We start from the raw sequence: 9577 nt of genomic DNA, 5'->3' as shown, positions 1-9577 counted from the left end.
ATTTTGTGCGAAATTCACAACGCTCCATTTATGGGACACCCTGATTTAAATAAAACATATGCTAAAGTGAAGAGTTTATCTTTTTGTCAAAGTATGCGAGTTGATATCTTATTTTATGTGTGAATGCTTACAATGTCAACAAGTGAAGATTGAGAAAAAATGCTTACCTCGTGAATTACAGCCTCTAGATATCCCTGGTGAAAAGTGGGAATCCATGTCAAAGGACTTCATCACTCCATTACCTACCACTAGAGGAAATTTTGACACTATTTTTGTTGTAACATTTAATGGCCTAATAACTTATGTGTAGCGGAAATTAGCACGAACATAGTGGGCATTTCATTAGAATAGATTCCTAATGAGAATTACAAGAGTGCTTGGGTGGAGAGAGCAACAAAAAGTATAACACCTAGTTAGATAGCATCAACAATACTTTCAAAAGAGAGAGAAATTAATCTATTGACAACAGTTGAGGACCGGATTTTCATGGAGCCGGTCCCTCCTCCAAAAGGCTTTGTATTATGGTTTCTCCCATCAAGAGAGACATTGTACAATACAATTCTTTGTGTTCCTTCAAGACTAGCTAGTGCAATGAAGATGAAAGCTTCATGCACTAAGCAAATAACTTAGCAAACACAACTTGAATTATCCCCGTTCTCAGACACAAGACCTCACACACCTTCGAAGATGGTGAGAGCTAGAAGGGTATGAGAGTAGATTGAGAGGAAGAAGGAGTATCTTACGAGAAAAATGTACATCTCCTCACATAATCACTCATATTAACATAGCTTTAGCTTAGTAATTAGCTTGGTAGAGGAGATGAGCATGCATTGAAGCTTGGCTCTTGGTTGGATTTGCATCCACAAGCCAAGAGTGTGTCGTTGTAGGCTTCTATCTCACAAGCTTGGAGTAGGTGATGAGCTGATCTCCATTAAAGCTTGGGAAGAGATAGTCTTCTCTTTCTTCACACATGAGATTGTGTGAGTGTGTGTGTGATAATGCCTTGCAAAAATCAGCCCCCTCTCTCTCTTGGGCGAGTCCTCTTGCTATTTGCTCTTGTTGAGCCCTCATTGGCTCTCCCCAAGTCAAGCCAATGACAATTAAGCAGCATAATTAATAGCCTTCTGACATGTGTCCCCCTTTCCCCTTTTGTGAGAGCTTTAGGTAATTAAATAATTAAATTAAACTCTCATTGGACCCCTTTGCCTCCTGGCCAATAGGAATCATGCAAGCCATTGGGCTCCTGAATGCTCATTGGACCCCTTGGGAGACTGCCCAATAGTCTTCTAGGAGACTTAATTCTCATTGGTTTCTTTTATTAAATGTTTTAAATTAATTAAACTAGATTTACTCTAGCTTAATTCTCATTGGTCCACTTCAAGGGTCATCCAATAGAAACTGGGCACACCTTGTGGGCATCTGGCCTAGGGAGCTGACATGTGTCCCTCATTCCCTTTGTGTAAAGGGAGCCTGTGTGTGTGTGTGTGGCTTTCTCTCTCATCCCCTAGAAGAAGGGCTCGCCCCCTCCCATGTAGGGATATGCATTGACTTTGGAGAGCACACAAAGCATCCAATTCCCACTAAGCTTTAACCCTTTGGACACAACCTTTGAATTTTGGAACCTTAGCATTTTGGAAGTATTAATGGGCTGAACCTTAGGGTCTTTTTAGCCCATTGTTGCACATGGCTCTTTTGCAGATGGCCCCCCCTTTGGATCCCTATTTTCCCTGCTTTGGATCCCTACTGTGGCAGGTCTGCTAGCTTAACCAATATTCTAGCCTTTTCTCCCCTGGCACTTCCCCACATTAAATGATCAGTTTAATATGAGAAAATCATTTAGGAGAGTTAGATATTGATTATTATGACATTTGTTGTGGTTGATTGACTAACCAAAATATTGCAACATTTATTCCAATGAACAAGATTGATACTGCATTGCATGTAGCTAAATTGTTCATTAAGGATATATTTTTATTGCATGGTATATCCAAGAGCATAGTGTCTAACCATGACTCTAAATTCACTTCTAACTTCTGAAAGGCTATATATTAGGCTATAGGAATAGAACTAAGAATGAGAACTAATTATCCTCCTTAAATGGATGGAGAAACGAAACAAGTAAATTGAATATTGGAGGACATGCTTATAATTAGGATGTATATGAGTGAGAGAGGCAGACAGATTAGGGTAAAGGCTGTGTGCCTCGTACCCTCACCGGACATGCCAGAGGCGTCCAACCACTCATCACTTGTTGACACCTTATTCTTTACTAGATAGAAGAATAAGGGTATTTCTCTCACACATTGTTGTAACCACATATTGTGTTCTCTTTGTATCTGTTTCTCCCTCTCCATACATGCACCGCATTCACGCACTCATATTGTGAGTGCGCGAATGCGGTGCTTGTGCAGAGAGGGAGAAGGAGAGATAGATAGAACATAATATATGGGTGGAGAAACTCACCACAATGTGTGAAAGAGATCTCCTTATCCTTCTATTTAGTAAATAAGAAGATGTATGCAAGTGATGGACGGTTCCTCTCGCATATCCGATCAGGATAAGAGGCACACCAGTTTTACCCCAACGGACTACTTGCCTTTAGTTGAGTTCTTTTATAATCGTTCTTGGCATGTGTCTATTGAAATGGCACCATTTGAAGCAATGTATGCCTAGAACTAATCGACTCCCCTAAACTTTCCAGAATCTGAGAACAAGGTAGAAGTTTCTAAAAGAATTCTTGAGAGAATGAACCTAGGACTTTCCAAGATCAATCGTCAAATAAAGGAAGACTGGGAAAAGCAAAAAATTGTATTATGATAATCATAGGTGACCATTGTCCTTTGATTTAGGAGATGTGGTTTTTTTATAGGTCATTCCTATGCATACTAATTTGATTCTTGGTAAGGATAGGTGGTTGTCTCCAAGATTCGCCAATTCTTTTAAAGTTTTGAAGAGAACTAAATCAATTGCTTATAAGCTTGAATTGGATCACTTGCTTATAAACTTGAATTACCTACACCTGTTAAAGTACATTGGTTTTCCATGTAGATTTATTAAAGAAGTATGTGTCTCCTAGACATGTTTTGCAATAGAATTACAATCTTTGTGATGATGGGTCATTGAAGATAGAATGAGAGACCATTATTGATCGTAGAGTTAGGCATCTTAGAAGTATCTCCTATGTTGAAATTTTGTTCAAGTGAGATATGTATCCTGTAAATATTCTAACCCAATCATTGAAGGATAAATATTGAGTAAGATATTTGTAGAGAAAGATGTTTGTATAAGTGGAAAATAATGTTTTTTTGCAAGCATCCTATCTATAATATAAGTATGCATATTTGGATGGACTATATCCTCAAGGAAGATCCAAGTTGTTAGGCACTACTAGATTCTTGTCAGGTTTACAAAGCTTTCAGGGGTTTAGCTTTCTTGTAGGTTTTACAAATTCTAAGTGAAATCAAGTTCTTTCTATTTACTGAACATGAGGAAACGTCTCCCTTATCCATCCTAGCCACTAATAACTTCTACAAAAAAGCCCTTGTGAAGATCAACTAGTGTACAACGTATGTAGTATGGATGTAATTAGATATGATTCCATTTGGAAAGAAAAGAAGTTTCCTTACTATTCCAACAATATCTACGTCAAGCATCACACACTACGACAAGGGAATTTCCCTTACTTGCATCCATCATACCGAATACCAATTGGTTAGTCAATTGTTTGTCTTCAGCTGCCAAAAGAACCACCACATGTTATAGGTGTTACCCACGGGTGTTTATCTCAGCCCATTTTATCACATTTGATTTTTTCTTTTATGTTTAAACCTCACCTTCCAAGATTATGTTAGCTTCTCTTTCCAAGAATAAGGTTAGAATAGTTCTATATTTACCAAGTATGTCCCTACGATTTAAAAAAAATCGTTATCGTAGCAAATCTAAGATGATGCACACTTCGAAGAGAGCCTGATGTACAAGATGCGACGGCCAAGGGGGGGCAATTATGGCAGCGGCAACGCCGTCGCCAAAGATAGAAGCGACAACAATGTTGTTGGCAGAGCAGGATGCAGGGTTGGGGGACTGCGCTTGGCAGGAACTAATCTCCACCCAGATAACCAACGCTCTGAGAATGAAATTGGCTCTGTCTTCGATCATCTGGTCTTTGTAGCCACTGCTAATGGAAAGTTCTTCTGCTAGGCAAAGGGAGCGGAAGCGCAAGAGGGAGGGAGAGAGCATGGCATGAAGTTGAGCAGCAGGGCGCGCAGGTGGACAAGGGCCTGGGAAGAGGTTGAAATATTTTTTTATATAGAATGAAAGGTGTGATTTGAAATCACAGAAAACGGCTGGCTGAATTGGTTAGCTTCGGATTCTGCTGGCCCGGCTGTCAGAGTTCAAATCTGGAAACCAGATGCTAATTTTGTTGCTCTGTGTATGCCAAGCCTGGAAATGAGTCACAATCTAGGATCTCAGAAGATTCCTGTACAATATAATAGCAAACCCACCAGTATGTACAAAAAATAAACATACAAAAAAGATAAAGACCTGTGGGAAATAACACACGTGGCAAAGAGGGGGTGGTCCATGCAGCAATGGAGGCTAGGCATATTACACACGTGGCAGAATTATCTACACCTGTTAAAGTACATTTGGGTTTCCATGTAAGTTTATTAAAGAAGTACATGTCTCCTAGACATGTTTTGCAAGAGAATTACAATCTTTGTGATGATGAGTCATTGAAGATAGAACGAGAGACCATCATTGATCATAGAGTTAGGCATCTTCGAAGTATCTCCCTTATTGAAATTTTGTTCAAGTGAGATATGTATCCTGTAAATATTCTAACCCAATCATTGAAGGATAAATCTTGAGTAAGATATTTGTAGAGAAAGATGTTTGTATAAGTAGAAGCTAATGTTCTTTTGCGCATCCTATCTGTAATATAAGTATGCATATTTGGATGGACTATGTCCTCAAGAAAGATCCAAGCTATTAGGCACTACTAGATTCTTGTCAGGTTTACAAGGCTTTCAGGGGTTTAGCTTTCTTGTAGGTTTTACAAATTATCAGTGAAAACAAGTTTTTTCCATTTACTACACATGAGGAAACGTCTCCCTTATCCATCCTAGCCACTAATAACTTCCGCAAAAAAGCCCTTGTGAAGATCAACTAGTGTACAATGTATGTGTATGGATGTAATTAGATATGATTCCATTTGGAAAGAAAAGAAGTTCCCTTACTATTCCAACAATATCTACGTCAAGCATCACACACTATGACAAGGGAATTTCCGTGACTTGCATCCATCATACCGAACACAAATTGGTTAGTCAATTGTTTGTCTTGAGCTGCCAAAAAACCACCACATGTTATATGTGTACCCACGGGTGTTTATCTCAGACCATTTTATGACATTTGATTTTTCTTTTATGTTTAAACCTCACCTTGCAAGATAAGGTTCACTTCTCCTTCCAAGAATAAGGTTAGAATAGTTGTATATTTACCAAATATAAAAATAAACATACGAAAAGATAAAGACCTGTGGTAAATAACACACGTGGCAAAGAGGGGGTGGTCCATGCAGCAATGGAGGCTAGGGGATCAGAGAGTGATAAAAGCAGCATATCAGAGAGTTATATAGCAGTGGAGGACGATGGAATGGAAAGAAAAGTATGGAGTGTTTGTGGGCTGGTGAAGCGCAGACACACATCCATGCTGCCCTTCTCTTGCCCCGGATACACAAACATGATTGGATCACTAAGAATGGTTGCAGGTCTTACTGCAAGTGGCCTCCCCATGCCCATATCCACATCAAACACAGGGAGTCTTGGCCCATGAATGACATACAACACATGAGTTCTTCCATCCTTTAGCTCACACATGAGCTTCATAAACTCCTCCCCTTTGCATTTTCCTATCCTCCCCTTTATGTATTCCTCATCATCCAACACCTCCAGTGCCTTCCTTATCCTTGCTGCCACCGCCCCTATATTGCTCTCAGCTCCCGCCACGTCCGTGGCCGTTGCGTCAACGCTTATCCCCTCCAATGCGTTGCCGAAGTACGCTGGTGTCAATGTGGAGCTCAATCTCTTCCTCAAGTCTGCCTTTAGATACAAGCAAACCTGTCAAGGCAACACATAAAAACCTCATTATGGCATCGTGTTGAAGGAAGCTTTGGATTGCCTTTCTTACATCCCATGCAAGCTTCATCAACAGTACCTTGTGTTCCAATGGTAGTTTCTGCGCCGCCACAACTCCCTTCCACACAGACGCAAGCACTGCTTGGTAGGAGCTGATTGATGGGCTTCCCGACTCTTGAATCGCTCTCTGCTTGAGCTGCTCAACTGATTGTCTATCAAAATGCAAAACTCTGTGATGACCCTTGCCCACAGGCTGCCTACGGATACACACACGTGTTCTTGGAAGAGCTAAATCTTGTGCAGGTGTCGACCCATTTAGCCAGCGTTTGGGATGTAGCACCGCACGCTCATGAAATGGAGGTGGCGATACACCCAACCCTCTGCAGCATTGCCCCCAAGCATTGAAGAAATACCAGAAAGAAGAACCGTCGAAAACCACATGGTTGACAGCGGCGCCAATGGCGATGCCGCAACCGTCTTTGAATGAGGTAATCTGTAGAGTTGATGATGAAGAAAAAGCAGCCTGATTAGCTAATCAATGTTGTACATGAGTAAGCAATGAACATCTGCATTGGGCAGAGGATTATTAATGCAGCTTGTACCTGAATATAAAGAAGCGGAGCATCTTTTGTGTCAGGAGTGGGTGGGACCAAGTCATTATAGAAGTCAAGGATGGGAAAGCTCTTCTCTTGCAGCTCTCGGAAGTGGTACTCTACAGAAGCTTCTTTGAACTCGACTCCGGCATCGTTACAGTCAATGGTAAGGTATTGACCTTCGTTGTCTCCATACGAAAGCCGGCCCGCCACAGGATAGAAGTGGACGAGGGCATCGGACAATCCATCTTTCAAGGCTTGGATGTTGAAATGAGGGGCGTCCTTTTGAGCACCATGAAGAGGGTAGAAGAGGACATCTCTGACGTAGAAAAAGTTTTGGAAGAAGGTGTCTGACGGAGGAAGATACAGGTTGAATCGGCGGGTTGGGCGCGAGGGCTTTACGAACAAGGTACTGTTAATTTGCACAAGAGGCTGAGGATCATCTGATGGTGATGCTGATGATGTAAATTGTGTGTGAGCTGATGGTAGTGTAGACACAGACATTCTATTATTGCAAGCTAGTAGGGGAATCTGAATTTGCGGACACCAGCTCTTTAGGGCGGAAGGGGTTCAAGAGCGCTGCCCACACTACACCAGCACTGTAGTCTCTCTCTCTCTATGTGTGTGACATACACATAGTAGCACACATATTTGTGCACGTGGACTCGTTTTCTGCATCGTTGAGCGGGCATAGGGCATTCCAACAGTTTTGGAGTGCCCTATGCTTCGGAGTTCGAACGAGGCGCATCTCAGTGCAATCAGCCGTCCAAGGATACTGTGTGCCCAATTAAAGGGAGAGCGAGATCAATGCTTCTTATGGACCTATCAATCCTTTTCCCAAATTTTTGGGATTTTGCCCACACACTCACATGTAAGGTTTGAACAATAACGGGAGCCCCTCACTTTCATCACGAGGCCAACTCCACTTAGCCTATGGACATATTTTCTTTCGTTATGAGCAAAGTTTGAAGCGAAGTAGGCAAAGTTCATAGTACATGAGTCTAGGACATGACATAACTTGTGGCAGAGATCTTATTGAACTCTCAATGGCTTTGTGGTGTTCACACTACTCCAACAAGAATGCCTTCTTCAACTTATATTGCATCTTTCAAGGTTTGTTGAAGTTACTCTCTCGATTCATCTGTATACATGTCCTTCAAATCAGCATGTTTTTCAAAGGCGTGTATATGGACATATGTATCATCCTATCTTTCGCCTTTTGAAGCTAGGAAATATAATTCTCAGGTCATTGGACCGTTCATTGCATTTGGATCTATGATGATCTAACTCATTTTCTTTGTATATGGACTTCTCCTTCTAATTTTATCTCCTCTTTCGATGTCTGTGCTTGTTGTAATGATTCATGTATGCCTTTTATCTTCCATTGTAGTTATCACCAGTTTTTGTAACTGTGTCAGCCTCATTTTCGTAACCAACTTCTTTGTGTGATGCCACTCTTTTACAATGTCTGCTGGCATCGTTGACCTTTGTGAGTCTTCACTTTGGTCCTCCCATCTAAGTACCAAGAACCATTTGAATGAGAATGTCTCTTAGCTCTCTCTGGATGGTGTCTTCTTGAATGTACTGAATGTTGAGAAGCTCGATGGTTTTCACCCCCTATTCTCCTCGTGTTATAGTCAACAACATGCTCATAGATTTTAGAATTTCTAAATAGCATGGTCATAGAAAGGCTTCTCAACATTTAAACCTGTCGATCTTGGCAAAAATGAAGAATTATCTCCATCTTTGCACTAGTAATTTTGGTTTGCCAGGCATTATAGGCATCAACACTGCTAGTAGATGCATTCTTTTTTAATTTGATAGGTTGCACTCAGGGATTTAATTGACATAATCACGATCGTGTGATTACGTTAATAGCTCTAGTATTTAAACAACAAAATCACGTGACCACGTTAATTGTTAACATGACTTTGATTATGACCTGCAAAAACCCATAGAGCCTGTTAGCCCGCCGGACTTCTAAGGTTTTTCTATGCGTCCCACCAGGATTTTTTATTTCTCCGACGGGTCCACCGGTATCACGCATCGGTTTGGATAAGCGTGAACTCACTAAGTCATGCCAAAAAGCTTGTCCACTAGCTTCATGTATATATGCCATGTACATAGCCTTGCAAGTTTTGGAAGTGGCCCCGTAAAAATTCATGTACAAAGGTGTGATTTTTCTAAGCTTGAATGCTGATGTTTTGGGTTGTTCAAGAATCCAAAATATGGTTGTCAATAAGTATTTTCAGTCGTGCTTTATCAGACTTGTACATCATGAGCTATGAGCATCCGAAGCGGGCGGTCTCAACTTAGAAGGTGATTGCGGGCGCATGCGAGAAGGACAACTACGCCAACTTGGGGGTCTTAAATTAGAAATGCTGAAGTTTAATATTTTTGGAGATAGCCAAGGTGATGGGTTTCGAGCCGTGTGTTACGGTGCGTCATTCGGTGACCGGAGCAGCAAGGTATGCCTCAGGGAAAATTGTCCGAGAAGTCCTCTCATGCTTTAGGAGAAGCTGGGAGTTTTTGGGGAAGTTGGGAAGCTGTGGAAGAGTTGCCAAATGGCAATGGAGTAGTCCCATATGGGGGGAGAAAGTGGAAATTGGAGGGTATAAGGGGGGGAGTGGGTATCCCCTAAGGTTGTATCAAAGGAGCAAATGGAGCTCACCTTCCTAGCCCATGAGGGCTCGTGGATTTTGGGGGAGGAAAGGGCGCCCATTTTGAGTTCCCACTGCCTGGACAGGCGCCTGGCCATATTTTTGGTCCTCGAACACTTGGCCCCACTCCATTCCTTGGTCAAATGGTCACCGACAGCTCATTTTTCACCCAAAAAAGGCCAAAATT

General features: G+C 41.6%; 1 protein-coding gene across 1 annotated transcript; it reads right to left on the bottom strand.

The window, feature by feature from the left end:
• Positions 1–5939: 5939 nt before the first annotated feature.
• On the bottom strand, positions 5940–8011 carry LOC147461099 (omega-hydroxypalmitate O-feruloyl transferase-like). Its single transcript, XM_086504755.1, has 2 exons — positions 6731–8011; positions 5940–6660 (listed from the first exon to the last, which is right to left on the bottom strand). The coding sequence occupies exons 1-2, from the start codon at positions 7232–7234 to the stop codon at positions 6025–6027; spliced, it is 1140 nt and encodes a 379-aa protein (XP_086360881.1). The 5' UTR covers positions 7235–8011; the 3' UTR covers positions 5940–6024.
• Between the last annotated feature and the right edge of the window lie 1566 nt (positions 8012–9577).

This window comes from Adiantum capillus-veneris, chromosome 3, assembly GCF_014529385.1.
Source record: "Adiantum capillus-veneris isolate H3 chromosome 3, ASM1452938v2, whole genome shotgun sequence".
Taxonomy (NCBI): Eukaryota; Viridiplantae; Streptophyta; class Polypodiopsida; order Polypodiales; family Pteridaceae; genus Adiantum; species Adiantum capillus-veneris.
Note: the sequence above shows the minus strand (reverse complement) of the source record. Positions and strands in the feature narration are given on the sequence as shown.

Excerpts from the sequence above, each read along its gene's own strand:
- LOC147461099 (XM_086504755.1), bottom strand. The coding sequence starts at position 7,234 with ATGTCTGTGTCTACACTACCATCAGCTCACACACAATTTACATCATCA. Across the intron at positions 6,661-6,730 it reads TTTATATTCAGGTACAAGCT|GCTGCTTTTTCTTCATCATC; the intron begins GCATTAATAATC and ends TTAGCTAATCAG.